The sequence below is a fragment of the Gracilinanus agilis genome, chromosome 1 (assembly GCF_016433145.1).
Source record: "Gracilinanus agilis isolate LMUSP501 chromosome 1, AgileGrace, whole genome shotgun sequence".
In the NCBI taxonomy this organism is placed as follows: domain Eukaryota; kingdom Metazoa; phylum Chordata; class Mammalia; order Didelphimorphia; family Didelphidae; genus Gracilinanus; species Gracilinanus agilis.
The window spans coordinates 783,913,937-783,928,591 of record NC_058130.1 but is presented as its reverse complement, the minus strand read 5'-3'; the positions used below and the strand labels follow the sequence as shown (position 1 = coordinate 783,928,591).

Genomic DNA, 14,655 nt, shown 5'->3' with positions numbered 1-14,655 from the left:
CCCAGCTGTGTGATCCTGGGCAAGTCACTTGACCCCCATTGCCTACCCTTACCACTCTTCCACCTATAAGTCAATACACAGGACTTAAGGGTTTAAAATTTAAAAAAAACTAAAACAAAATAAATAAATAAATAAATGAAAGCACCAAAGAAGGCAAGGAGAGAAAAGGGTCCCACTGTCAGCAAACCATCCAGCAGCCCTTTCTGGAGTAGCAAAGAGCTGGAAACAAAGCAGGCACCCATCGTCTGGGGAATAGCTAAACACACTGGAATTGTGTGTTTAGCTGGTTTAGAGAATTTGGTTCTTTCTGGAGCCCAATCATGGCAACCATGAGGGTAGATACAACAACTTGGATATTATAGCTAGATATAACCCTAACCCTAAATTCTGTTACTCTAATCCTCCACTAACCTGAAATGTCACAGAAGGACAAAGAGCAAGACACACAGACTCCCAGAGAATGAATCAACAACAGTCACAAGAGACACATCAAGGAAAGGGACAAAGCACCAAAGGCCCTGCATGGCAACCACTCTGGTCTCTGGATGAGATGCGAAAAGCACCCCAACTGCCACCATTCTTTACTTAGAGAGCTGGGCCCCCCCCCCCCAAAGAAGGCTGCCCATACTGCAAGACAAGACTTCTGTGGGAGGCTGGCTTGCTTTGCCTTTCTTCAGAGTTAAAAGGGGGTTGGAGAAAGGGGCATATTTGCACATACCTAACAGAAAAGGCATCAATAGAAGTAAAAGAAAAATCTCTTTTAAATGGTAGTAACTGGTGGGGAAAAGAAGGGTACGAGGCATTCCTAGCTCAGAAAGGAAATGTGCAGGTGGGAACAAGGCGATGAGGAGGAGAGTTCAGGTGAGGTCAAAGATAGGGCGCACCAAGGGCAAGAGGGCAAAGAGGAGCAAACAGTACTCCAGGGCAAAGGGGTAAGGGAGCTGGGGTGAGGGCAAATGAGGGGGTTCAAGAGATACTGAAGAGTTTGCAGGCTTTTAGAAACCAAAGAACCCTGAGAAATTATTCAGTGCCACCAAGGGAGGAACAAAAGCCTGGAAGGCAGGAGTCTATGAAGGGATGTAAGGGGCATAAACGGGACCCAGGCTCTCTGTTGTTAGGGCCTCGGCTCTTTCTGGGAGCCTGTGCTAACTGCTTGGTGGCCAATTAGAAGCAGGGATAAGAGAGAAGGAATTAAAGGTGAATGCCAGCTCCAGGGAGATCTTCCCTGTGCCACATTTGACAAGTACCTAAGTTTGGCTGCCATTTTGGCTTTTCCCTGAAAGTGAAGGTAAAATCAGACTAGGAAATGATACTTTCCTGTTACATCAAAATCTAGCCCTTTTTTCTCTCTTACAGTATGGTAACTTTCTGTAGTCCTGGTTGCCAATGGGTAAGTGCTATATTACTGCATTTGTCCTACAGACTAGTGGGACTGAAATCACTTTAATTGGACCCTGATTTAAGAAACTGTTATGGATTTATTCTTCTTTTACTTAAAATTTTTATATACACAAATTTTGATGTTTTAGTTTTGGTTTTGATTTTTTCTCCCAAAGTTAAATTTTTTTTTTTCTATTTGTTTTCCTATTTTTATGTTTTTGGTTTTTCTTTCAACACTTGACCCATACCCATAACTCAACCATGTATCCTGAGCTGATTCAAGTGTTGGTCAACACCCTCAGTAACTTTCATAAAATCCAAGACTTAAAATTTTTTGAGAAAAATTTTAGGAATAGAAGCTCGCTAACTCCTCAAATCAAGAAAGTGAACTATTTGGAAAAAATACCACAAAGAAATCTACACTGCATCAGAAGATCCATAATGAACTTTGGGATGTAACTGAATGAACTGAAGGGGGTTGAACACATTTATTCTGAATGTAAACTCTTATGCCAAAGGGGATTGCCCCCAACTGTTTTTTTGTCAATGCGCCTAGCAAACATTGATTTTGCTCTCTCTCTTTTATTTCTCTCTTATCTCCAATTATTGTAGTTTCCTCTTAGAAAAGTGCAACATTATATGCACCTTTAGCTAGAAGATCTTTAGAGGTATAAGCTGGTTATGTTAAATGACTGGGGAAGACTAGTCTCCCAAAGAATCACAGGGGGGATTGTGGAACATGAATCAAACTCTCCTTGTCTATCAATCAGCAATTTTTAAATTAATCAATCAAAAACTTAAGTACTCCTACTTGACACTAAGAAAGAAAATTCACAAGTCATTTGCTAGAGTGGGTGACAACTCCAGAAGCCACTGTCCTGCCCCTGGGCAGTGCTAGGCAAATTGAAAGACTACAATTGGTTTCCATAAAGTGGAGGAAAGGACAGGAAGTAACATGGAAAAGGACTATAAAAAGTCCTAAACTTCCTGTCCTAGGAATCTTCAGCTTGGACCTTTGGTTTGGAGTTTCTCCTTTGGATCTTCTCCTTTGGACTGCTCCTAAGACTTCACCTTGGGACCTTCTCCTTTGGATTTGTTTTTTGGAAGATGACTTCACCTTCAGACTTTCTCCTTTTGGACTTCTCCCTGGATCTTGTGCCGGTGAGCTGGGTGAATAGTGGGCCTTCTGGAGAGATTGGTTCCAGAGACCTTCCTTTCCTGGAGGAGGCTGTTGGTGGAACCCTTGCTGAAGACACCACCTGGTCCTCTGGCTGAAGATTATCGAGCCCTGCCAGGGCTGAGCCCTACCCTGGAGTAGTGCTTAGAGTGATAGGTTAGATAATTCTCTACCTCCTTCTTAGATTTTCCCACTTTCTCTCTTTCTACCTCTTTGTAAATAAAGCTACTAAAAGTTATTTTGACTTGAGTTATATCTTTAAATTGGCAACCACAATATTACTATAGAATTTTCATATTTAAAATAAAACCTAAATTTTAAATTCTTACACTCCTGACCTTCCTGATTTCCCCATCAAGACCACCCCCTTTCCCCATGTGTTGTCTTCCCCCATTAGAATGTAAACTCTCTGAGGGCAGGGACTCTTTTTGCTTGTGTGGGATCCTCTTGTGCCTGGTCCACAGTCTCTGCTTAATCAGTGCTACTGAATTGGCCTGACTTCCTTCTAGCACAAATATTCAAGAGAACTAGGCCTGGGCTGTTTTAAAAGTGGCTCTGTGTTCCTGTCTGCTATCTCATGGTGGCTTCAGTGTCTGCTGAGAACCCCTTCTCCATCTACCCCCATCCCCATTTTGAGGGGCTTGAGGATATATCATGTTCCCTTGTGGATCCCAGGTTCAAGGCAGGAAGGGCCTATTTCCTTGGGGCTCCCTCGGCACTGCCCATAAGGCCTTCAGGAGGCAGGGGAAGGTCATGAGACAATGCCTGGCTTGGAGTCTTGGAATCTGGCTCTAGTCCATTATGGGACCCCATACAGGTCACTAACCTTTCTGAACCTCCATTCCCTTAGAATGGGCACACTGATCACAGGAGCACACAGCCCAAGAGCTGGAATACTCCTTGGACTGAGCCCTGGCCCAGAGGAGGGAAACTGCATACTGATGAGAGCATGGCTTCCTCCTGGCACTAAAGGGGGTCCACTCTCAGGGGAAATGGGGCACTTGGAAAGGAAGCCAAGAAGCAGCGTAGGATAGCAGACAGAGCACCGATGTCAAGAGTCTCCACTGGCTGCATGAGCCTGGGTAGGTCAGCCAGCTCTCGGCCCTGTCCCTAACCCTCCTGTACACAGCAGGTACTTAATAAAGGAGGGTTGTGCCCCCAGGAAAGGCTCGATCTCCCTGATCTCATCTTCTTGGACATGGCTTGGGTGGCTTGGACCTCTCCCAGACTGTGGGTTCCAAGAAGGCCCTGTGTTCTTAGGCAAGCATTGGCACAGGCCCCAGGAGCAGGAGAGGATGGGATCACCCTTCCTAGGGCCCAGGAGACAGGCTTTCTCAGCCCCTGTAGGTGGCTCCTCGGAATGGGCCCTTCCAGAGGGGCTCCAGGCAGCCAGAGAGGGCCTCAGGGCACTTTCTCTTACCTGATGTGGTGGAGGAGAGATGGGATATGGACAGAGCTGGGAGACCTGGACTCATATCCCAGCTCTGGGCAGGCCATATGCCTGCTTACACGCAGTCTCCTCATCTGTGAGATGGGCAGGAGTCGTGGGTACCTGCTTGTTAATAATCTCTGGCTGATTCGAGCAGGGCCCTGGATGGGCCAGGCTGAGCTGGGGAGGTGGGCAGGGCATGGGTGGGGTCTCAGGGGGGGCCTCACCTGCGATGGAGTCCACAAAGTAGTGGAACTTCCTCTTGAAGATGTTCAGGGTATGCTCCAGCACCTGGTGGTAGTCGGCCTTGCCCAAGGCGATCAGGCTGAGCTGCTTCTCCACAGCGCTCCGGATGGTTGGGAGCACGAGCTCAGCATCTGGACCAGAAATGGGGGTGAGGGCCAGTGTCAGCAGCTGCCCATCGTCCCCCATCTAAGCCAGGTCTGTGGCCCAACAGTTCTCCTGGCCAGGTCTTTGGATGGCCTGTTCCTGAGCCAGCTCACTGCTCTTTCCAGGACTAGGCTGCATACAGACTCTCCCATGTGGCCCTGCTGACTTGGAAGTACCAAGAAACCCTCCACCTGGGCTGTTCCTAGTGAGGCCCCTTTGTGCCCATCCAGCTGTGCCTCCGGCCCTCCACTGAGGGGGCACCAACCCCCTGCCAAGGAAGCCCTTCCCACATGGGCCGCAGCATTTCTATTAGCCCACACCAGCCTTCATGCTGGGCACCAGCCCTCTTGGTTCTGTCCTGAGTCCAGGCAGAACCACCCTCATTCGGCCTCCCCACCTAACCCAGAGACATCCAGAGGCTCTTTCCAGGATGAAGCAAGGCAGACACAAGACAGAAAACCAGACCCGGCCGCCCCTCACCTCCCCAGGCCCACCAGCTGGCTACCAAAGCTCCCAGGACTGTTAACTTTGGACAGGAACTGCCCTCTCCTCCTGGCTGAGGGATCGCCTCCCTCCTGCTTCCCCTCCTGCCCCTCCCACTCCAAGCCTAAGCCCTCTTTCCTTCTCTCTCTCTCCTCAGCCCCCTGGTAACCTTGTCGGTGCCCCTGGGTTTGACTGCCATCCTCAGGCAGGGAGATTCCTTGCAAACCCATTGCTGCACCCAAAGCTCCCCTGCGTTTCCATCTGCCTTTTTTAACTGGACACCCCGGAGACATCTTCATCTCAGCCCACTCCTTCTGTCCCCCAAACTTTCCCTTCTTCTAAACTTCCCGATCTGTCTGAGGCTCTGCCCTCCCCTCCCAGGCTCTCTGGTTCTCTAATCTTGGTATTAGGCTGGGCGCCTGCCTCTCCCTTCCCTCACCCCACACAGCCCATTTGTGGCCAAATCTTCTCATTCTACCTTCACTAATCTCTCACTCCTCCTGTCTACTCCCTTCTGCCTGCATTACAGCCTGCGTTAATAATCTCTGGATTATTCTCCCTTCCTCCACGTTCTCCTCACTGCAGTCCATCTCACATACCACAGCTACCGCTGCCAAAATAATCTTCCTTAAGTGAAGATCCGTCTAGATGGATTCCCTGCTCAATCACCTCCCATGGCTCCCCATTGCCTCTCAGATCAAATATGGGCACTTCTGCTGAGCTTTTAAAGCCCTCTAGGACCTATCCCTGCACCCAGCTCTTCATCCCAAGAAGACATTGCTCCTCCTCCTCCCTGCATTCTGTGATCCCACCAAACCAGCCAACTTGATGCATCTCTCACTGGATCCTCCACCTGCCATGTCTGTCTGCCTGAGATGCAGCCCTCTGGGTCTCCACCTCACCGCTGCTCCCTTTGGAGAGCTGTGGTTCAGAGCCTGCCTGCTGCAGGGCGCCTCTCCTGATCCACCACCAGTGGCTGCACAGTCCCCAACACCCGTGAATTTTGTGGCTGTGGGGATCTGCACTCGCCCTCCCTCTGATTAGGTGGCATTGAGTATGGATGCCCTCATCTCCCCCATTAGAATGGAAGCCCCTTGAAAGGAGAAACCCAGGCCACCAAGTCTGCGTATTTGCCAACTGCCCCTATTTGTTCCCTGCTTCCCCGCCGTGGGTCCATCCTCAGCAAACATTGCTTTCGCACCCACTATATGCCAGGCATCATGCTGAGGCTGAGGCAGAGGACACGGGGCAGAGCCCCTGCCTATGGGGAGAGAATGCGTGCAGGTGAATAGGGACAAACAAGCGGCAAACAGGACAGACTAGAGGGGAGATGGCAGCAAAAAGGGGCACAGAGAAGACCTTGGGGAGAAGGGGCACAGGGAGGGCTTCCTGGGCAAGGTGGGATTTGGGCAGAAAACCAGGGAAGCCCAGCAGTGAGGAAGGGGGGCCAGACATTCCAGGCACAGGGGAAAGGGCAGCAAAAGTGCCTGGAGACTCTTGGGTGAGAAAGGAGCCAGGAGGCCTGGGCGCTCCTTGAATTGGGAAGTGTGTGGAAGGAGGAGGTGTGAGGAGACCAGGAAGGCAGGAGGGGGCAGGTGAAGGAGGTCTCTGAAAGCCGGAGGAGAGAGGGAGCTAGGGTTGAGGGAGGGAGGGAGGGAGGGAGGGAGTGGGGGGGTATTTCTATTGGTACGAGTTGCCCCCTCCCACAGAACAGACCTTCCTGAGGGCAGGGGTTTCCCCTTTGTCTCTGAGTCCCCAGCCCATAGCACAGTGACAGCAGGCACAGGAGAAATGCTCAGAAGAGTGCGTTTGTTCCATCTAAGGCCCCTCCCGGCCTGGACCATCTGGGCGATGAGAAAGGCCTTCCACATTCCAAGGCTCCAAAAGTCTCAACTCAAAGCTCTAGGCTCCCCGGCTCTGAAAGTGTGGGTTCTAGGTTCTAAGACTTCTCCGGGTCTACGCTCTGATTGCTACGGTCCAAGGTCCCTGTTAGCTCTGGCAGGTCGTACTCTAAAGTCCAATCCAGCTAAAATTGTATGTTTGGTATTTATTAAAATGCTTAAAACGTGCTTTGTCCTCGGGCCCCTGCCCTCTAGCCTCCCCTGCCCTGACGCCCCGGCCCGCCCCGCCCTCCCTGAGCTCCCACCTATCTTGTAGTAGCCGTGGACCAGGACGATGCCCAGGTTGGTGGGTCTCAGCCTGCGGCCGCTCTCCACAGTGACATAGTTCCGCTGGCAGATGTTGTTGATGTGCACGGGGATGCTGGCGTCGGTGCCTAGGAGCCGCAGGACACAGTGGGGGGGTGAGGCACAGCTTCTCCCCTGGGCAGCCCCCCGCTCCCCTCTGGCTTTCCTCCTGGGTCCGGGAGCTGGCTGGGGCCGTGCCCTCTTCTCCCTGGCCCTGCTGCGCCCCTCCCCGGGTTGTACCCCCTGCCTGCAGGCCTGAGGCGGCTTCCACACCATCAATGGGCTCGATTCTGGGGCCGCCGCCTGCTCGGACCCGAGCCGTGTCCAGAGCTGCCTTCGCACAGAGCACTGGAGTCTGTGTCTAGGGGCCGGCGGCTCCTGAAGCACTCTCACTCCCTGCTTGGTCAGTCGTGAGGTGGGGAGACAATGAGGCTCCTGAGCAGTTTGGTGGCGGGCAGGGTGTGTGTAAGGAGGTGCTGCAAAGGAGCACGAGGGGAGGCTCTGGGGGACAGAGCGAGCAGCCGAGGAGGGAACGAATAGCTCAGGCTGACAAACATGGAAGGGAAGAATGGGAGGGGGGGTGCAGGAGAACCCCAAAGTGAGGGAGTGGGTGTGGGGGCGAGGCGAGTCAGTTCCCTTCTCTCCCTTCCTTCCTCTTAGCTTCCCTCTTAGCATCAATCATGTGTATTGGCTCCAAGGCAGAAGAATGGTCACAGCTAGGAAATGGGGCTAAGTGACTTGTCCAGGGTCATCCAGCTAGGAAGGGTCTGAAGCCAGATCAGAACCCAGTACCTCCTGTGTCCAGGCCCGCCTGCCTGCCTCTCAATTCCCTTTTCTAAGCCTCAGGTTTGACATCTGTCATTTGGGGACAGACCTACTCCCTCTCCCTGCCAGCACATAGTAGGTGCTTAATCGTGTCAGACAGAAGGCTAGGAGGGGGCACTCTGTGCACCCCAAAACTCTCCCTATTCATCTTCATCCCTCTCTTCCCTGGAAGAGCAGAGCCTAGCCGAGGTGGGAGAGCGGGGATCTTGGCAAGTGGGAAGATAGGTGGCCCCTGCGCAGCCCTGAGCGGGCACCTACCGATCCCGTGCTTCTCCATCAGTGTGATGAGCTCCGCCTCGGTCAGGTAGTCGGGAGGGCTTGTCTGCTTCTCCAGCATCTTCACTTCGCTGAGGGGGAAGGTGTCCCCCTTCTGGCAGGTGGGGAGGCTCTCCTCAGGGGGGATGCTCTGCCAGGGCATGATCTCAGTGAAGCCTGGAGGAGGAAGAGGGTCAGAGTGCTCAGCAGGTACCCCGGCTTAGCACGGCCTCGGGAAGGGAGGGAGGAGCTCCCCGTCCCTGGAGGGTTCCAGAAGGGCAGAGAGCACCCTGTCTTAGGATGCAGAGGGAGACGACCCCAGGGATTCGGGAAGGCCCAGCCCTGATGACCTTAGATTGGCCTGACATGGAGGAGAGGAAGCAGGCGCCAGAGGAGGGGCCATCTGATACCTGGCCAGGCGCTATCTGTCTATGACCGGGAGCTCCTGGGGGTTCTGAACCCCAGGGCTTAGGAGAAAGCCTGGCACATGCTGCCATTTGGTCGTGTCTGCTGGCTCTGACTGTCTGTGACTCCATTTGGGCTTTTCTTGGCAGAGGTCCTGGGTGGTTTGCCATTTCCTTGTCTAGCTCATTTTATGGATGAAGAAAGTGAGGCCAACAGAGTGACATGGCTTGCCCAGGCTCACACAGCTAGGATGGACCTGAGGCCACATTTGAACTCAGGTCTTCCTGGCTCCAGGCCAGGCCCTCTATCCACTGCGCCACCTGACCACTCAGAGGAGGTGTTTAATAGTTGTTTATTAACTGTCAGATGAAAGCAGTCCTTTCACACCTTAAAGCCCAGGTTTGTCTTTCCCCACTGTAGAGCTGCAGGCAGAGGCCGAGGGGTCCTTGTGGGGGCGCTCCAAGGGGCCTCCTGGCTCAGCTAAAAGGGTGAACCCCCATCCCTGCTTCTCTCTGACCTGGATCCCATTCCCTGGGGTGGAGCCACCTTTGTATTCGTGGGTCCCGGACAGCACCTGGTACAAAGCAGGCCCAGAATATAGGGCTGAGGTATGAAAGGCGGAACAAAGGGGCCCCTGGGACAGAAGTGGGGCTCCAAGAGAGCTTCTTCTTGACCAGCCTACCGTCTGATGTGCACACTGAAAGCTCTCCTGAAGCCTCCCAGGCAATGGAGGGGCTGCCGGGCTCTCAAAGGCTCTTGCACAAAGCTCTAGCAGGCAGCATCAGAGGGATGGTCGGTGGAGAAGGGGAAGTGAGGTGCTCCCCCAGCAGGGCCGAGGGGCCCGAGTGCTTGGTTCTGTGCAGGGCTGGGCAGGGGGCCCGTCTTCTCACCTGGGGAGATGAGTGTCTTCCCCGAGCAGGTGAAACGCTCCGGCCCGATCTGGAAGGAGATGGTGTTCTGCAGGTATTTGCAGTCATAGCTGACGGTGGCAATGAAGTGTCTGGTGATGTACTCATAGAGTCTCCAGGCGTCGCCCCCTGAAACGAGCCGCGGGCCAGCTCTCAGGCCCTGGTTTACTGCGCAGGGCAGCCCCACGGCCCCTGCCTGCCACCAAAGCCTGCTCTGCCACCTCAGTCCTCAGGCCCGCACCCCCCATCCAACCAAGCCCTCCGCCTGCTGCTCCGTCCCCTTGGCCTGGGAGCCTGTCCGGGCTCTTGACTCCATTGGAGAAGGGGCCTCTTAGTGGAGCCAGGCAGCGCGCTCCTGGCCACAGCTGTGGGTCCTTCTAAGACTCTCCTCCCCGCTTTACATGGGGGAAACTGAGGCTCAGACAGGCAGGGATTTCCCCAAACTACCAAGTTAGTAAGAGTCAGGATTTGAACCTGTGCTCTTGACTCAATACCCAACGCTTCCTCCTCTCTTGGAGTCCTCCCAGAAACCCAATCAAATACCGTAGACCAGTAACCCCTCATTATTCCACCATCCCCTCCCATCCATGTCCCTGAGAGGAGGCTCCAGCCCCCCAACCCTGCCCACCATCCCTGTTACTCCAGATCAGCCCTGCTCGTGCCACTCCCTCTCTCTGAGGCTCCTCTGTAGAGAACCTGGGCCAGGCGAGGGGTCTGAGCCCAAGCTTCTCCAGGAGCCCCCCAAAGAGCACATCCCTCAGCCCCACCTACCTAGCTCTGCCTCGGTGGCAGACTTCATGGGCGTGATGGGGGGGTGGTCCCCTGCATCATGGCCCTTGCGGGGCCGGTTGATGCCATCTGCCAATAGCTGCTTCACCTGAGGGAGACGAGACACAGCCACAGGGTTGGGAGGGAGGCAGGGAGGTCCTAGGAGGCAAAGGGAGTCAAGGAAGGTGCCCACAGATGCTTATCAAGGCCCTCCTTGGCGCAGACCTCATCCTTGGCATGAGAGACACGTGGCCCCGACCTCAAGGAGTTGGCAGCAAATGTCACCGAGGCAGAACGTGTTAAGCTTGGCCTGTGGGGGCAGCACCAAAAGAGCCTCAAGGGGAGGTCGCTGCAGCCTGCAGGAAAGACAGGAGGAGCCCAGAAGGCTTCCTGAGGGGACGGCCTTTGTGCTGGGCCTGGAAGGATGGGGCTGAGGGGCCACAGCATAAGGGGGCTTGAAAAGCAGGCTGGTGCCACGCTGCAAGGCCTCAAATCCTGGGCTGGGGAGTTGGGACGCTACAGAGGAGCAAACAGGAAGGTCCTCGAGCAGCTGACTCAGGATGGATTTGGGGTAGGGGTGGCAGAGACCTCTTAGACGGCCACATCAGTCCAGGCTAGAGGGGATGAGGCCCTGGGCTGCTTTTGTGGCTCAGCATCCCTCATCTGTATGCATATGTCTGCTGCTCCAGCCACCAGACCGCTGGCCTTTCCACTTCCCAACCTCAGAATGCCCACTGCCTCCATGAAGGCTTGGCTGCGGGTAGGGAGAGAGGGAGGGAGGGAGGGGGCCCTCCTTAAGAATCTTTTCTCCAGTGTCCAGGGGCCAGAGCTCTCTCCCTCCTCCTCCTCCTATCCTGGAGTGACTCCTTTGGTATAACATGGCACAAATGCTCCGGAGGGCAGGGCTGGTTCTGGTCCTGCCTCTGTAGGCCCAAAGCTTACCCAGGACACAGGGCTACTTGCATTAGGTCCATTTTTGTTGCATTGACTTGACTCTCTTTAAAATCCCATAAATCTTGCTTGCCTCTAAGCAGCCTGTTCTGCTCTGACTGGCCTGCTTCCTTCTGGGCCTGGCTCCCTTGACCCTGACATGCCCAACAAGCCCAGGGTGTGTGGCAGGCCAATGACTGCAGCCAGGCACGCCAGCTTCATCTGTGGCCCGCTCTAGTGCTTCCTCAGTCGAGAGCCTGTCAGGGATCCCGTCCCAAGAAGAATGTTCCTCGTGCCCACCCCCAACGCGGCCGACATCCCAGCTCCCAGGATGGGGATGCACAAGAGGAGGAGGCTTCCTCCCCGGCTGGATGGGCCCAGGCATCCACGACCACATCGCATCCCCGCCCTGCTAGTGAGCGCCCACTTTCTGGCCAGCCACGGCACCGAGAGATCCGCTCACAGCACCCTCAGAGAGGCTCCTCCAGGCTTCACAGCACACTCCACAGAGCGACACCCTTCCGGCCCCATTGGGGCACGTGGCGGTTCCAGACCCCAGAAGTGCCTGGGTGCAGCTCTCACTCACCGTCTGGGCCCAGTAAGGGTGGTTGGCTTGTTGCCTCAGAGACCCCTTCAGATCAAAGTTCTCTGGGTAATGGGTGGTCTCCGTCCGAGGGTAACTGATGTAGCCCTGAGTATAAAGTCTCTCTGCTATCTGCATGGCGTGCTGGGGCCCCATTCCTACAACAAAGATCCCAGGGTCACCAACTGAGAGCTGGGAGGGCCCTCGGGGCCATCGATTCCAGCCCTCTCATCTGACAGAGGAGGAAACTGAGGTCTGGAGCGGGGAAGGGCCTTGTCCAGGGTCGCACCTGGCTGGTACTCACATGAGAAAGGATCTGAATCCGGGTGTCCCTGAAGCCAAATCCAATACCTCAGTCACCCACCACACTGCCCAGTGGAAGCCACCACACAGCCAGGGGCCCAATACCCCAAGACAAAAAGTGACAGGCCAGGATTTCTCCCTGAAAGGCTGGCCTGTCTGGGTTACCCTCCCACAAAGGCATCTCAGAGGTGACCACTTTGAACCCCAGTGAACCCACAGACCACCTGCAGTGCTGTGCCTAATGACAAGTGGACGGAGGACTCGCACCCAGCTCTCATGGTTCTAAGCCTGGGTAGCCAAAGACCACGAGCAGACTTCTCCCCAACACGTGATGAGTCTATCCCACTGCTTCTCAGTTGACTAAAGGAACCCCAAGAGGAGCGGATCAACAAGGGTTCTGAAATCCATCTGGGCAGCTCCTGCAGGAGCTTTTGAGTGAGCCAAAGTAACATCCTCCCTCCCATGAATGAGCCGCTCATCCCTGAACTGGGCCTCTGAGGTCCGGCCCATAGGCCAGTGCCAGGGCCAGTCTCAAGTCCAAGCTTGTGAGACACCACAGGCCTCCTTGGGTTATTATTATTAGGGGCAGCTGGGTGGCTCAGTGGATCAAATATCAGGCCTGGAGTTGAGAGGCCCTGGGTTCAAATCTGGCCTCAGACACTTCCTAGCTGTGTGACCCTGGGCAAGCCATTTGATCCTGATTGCCTAGCCCTTCCTGCTCTTCTGTCATAGAGCTGTTACCTAGACAGAAGGTCAGGGTTTTAAAAAAAGATGATACTCATCCATCACAATGATGGCGGCTGGCATTAGGGAGGGAGCACCTAGGGGCGTGCAAAGTGCTCTCCTCCTCACAACCACCAGGGAAGGGAGAGGCTGCTTATTATGCGCCTTTTACAGAGGCTGAGAGGAGGGGGGTGAGTTGCCTCCAACTGGCAAAGGGCCTGAGGCTGGATTTGGACCAGGCCACACACTCTTCAGGACACTCCCCAGAGGCCTCCTTCCTTAAATAAGGAGGCATCCTAGCAGGAGCAGGAGAGCCCACACCAGAGTCCGAAGCTCTCCAAATGACCACACACCCTTTCCCAAGCTTCCTGGACCCAGTAAAGTGGCTGAGATGGCGAGAGATCTCCCGACCTCCCCACCTACCCAGAGAGGAGCTGGCCACCCGGAGCATCTCCACAGTGTTCAGGGCCAGAGGTCTCTGCTTGGCTTTCTCCTTTCGGCTGGTCCCTTCCACCTGGAAGAGAGGACAAAGCCGCGTCCATCAGGGAGGCTCGGAGCTCCTTGAGAGCTCTGTGTATCTCCGGCACTCAGCAGTGCCCACTGCCCACTGCCCACCTGCCAGGGCCTGCCGGTGTGAGCTGAGACACTGCCCCTGGGCAGCTCGGCTGGCAGCATGCCCTGAAGACCCCGCTCCTCCCAATACCCAAGGACAAGCACGTCGTTCCCACCTTGGCTTCCTTCTCCATCCTGGTAATGTTCAGGAACATGTGCGCAATCTCCCGGTCAAACACTCTTACTCGGTCCCAGTCCAAAAGGACCGAGCTGTCCTTGTCGGGGTTAATCTGCATCAAAGGAGTGACACTCAGAGCTCAAGGGAACCACTTCCCCATCCTCTCCCTCTCGGCAGAGACGGGGCCCAGGGGTGCAGGATACTTGCTGTCCAGAGGGGTGGGGATGGTGGGGGAAGAGGGAGAGGCTGGCCGATGTTCTTTGGTCTAAGGGGCAGCTCACCAGGGAGAGGAGGAATGGAGGAGGGAAAGGGAGAGCTGAAAATTCAATCCAAAAGGTAACAGGGAAAAGCACCAGCTTCCAGAGCCTACACAGGCAGCCTCACACCATGTGGCCAGAGCTTGTGTTCATCTGCACAGGCCTGGCTCAGTGCGCTCAGAGGTCTACAAGCCACCTTCCCTCCCAGTGATGGACCGGTGCCCGGCCTTTCTGGGTCTTCGCCACTTCTCCATCTACACCAGGCTTTCTGGGGTTCTTTTCCATGTCCTGTCCGGGTCTCCCCACAGGGCTACACAGGTCACTGTCTCGGTGGAACTGTGCCATGTTGGCTATTGTGCCCAGGCACCATCTCTTAGCCCTTTTGGGGGTGCTGCCTTTCTGCGGTCCCATTTTAACTCTCCTGAGATCTCAGCCTTACAGTATGGAAGCCTGCTGGTGTCTGGGAGCACCTGAGGGCTGGGGAACCCCAGGCACAATTTCCCAAACAGAATCCACTGGCCTGCTCACTGGCTCCCATTCCTCCTGGGCCACAATGTCCATGTGCTGTGCCTGCCTGCCCAAGAAAGTCATGCTGATGGACTAACTGTACAGGCTGCCCATTCAACTGCAGGTCCCGGCCAGGACAGGAGGGGCCACTCGGAGGTCACTTTGTCCTATGAACTGATTGCTAGGCTCGATTTCTCTGGGTGACTCTGGAGCTTGCTGACGTGGCCTCACGGCATGCTCAAGCTGGATGATGATGATGATGATGATGATAGCTAACATTTAGAGAGCACCCACTACGTGTCAGGCACTGGGCCAAGGGCTCTACAGTGATTATCTCACTTGATCCTCACGACACCCCTGGGAGGTAGGTGTTTATTATAATCCCTATTTTACAGATGAGGAAACTGAGGTAGAGA

General features: G+C 54.7%; 1 protein-coding gene across 1 annotated transcript in view; it reads right to left on the bottom strand.

Annotated features, from left to right (window-relative positions):
• The window catches only part of TOP3B (DNA topoisomerase III beta), a 31,310-nt gene that overhangs the window by 3,997 nt on the left and 12,658 nt on the right, over positions 1-14,655 (bottom strand). Inside the window, exons 7-14 of the mRNA XM_044674707.1 lie at positions 13,474-13,587; positions 13,169-13,259; positions 11,723-11,877; positions 10,210-10,315; positions 9,421-9,567; positions 8,129-8,302; positions 7,006-7,134; positions 4,214-4,363 (exon numbers count right to left, since the gene is read on the bottom strand). Coding sequence (XP_044530642.1) covers positions 4,214-4,363; positions 7,006-7,134; positions 8,129-8,302; positions 9,421-9,567; positions 10,210-10,315; positions 11,723-11,877; positions 13,169-13,259; positions 13,474-13,587 — 1,066 coding nt within the window. The remainder of the gene's footprint in view (positions 1-4,213; positions 4,364-7,005; positions 7,135-8,128; positions 8,303-9,420; positions 9,568-10,209; positions 10,316-11,722; positions 11,878-13,168; positions 13,260-13,473; positions 13,588-14,655) is intronic.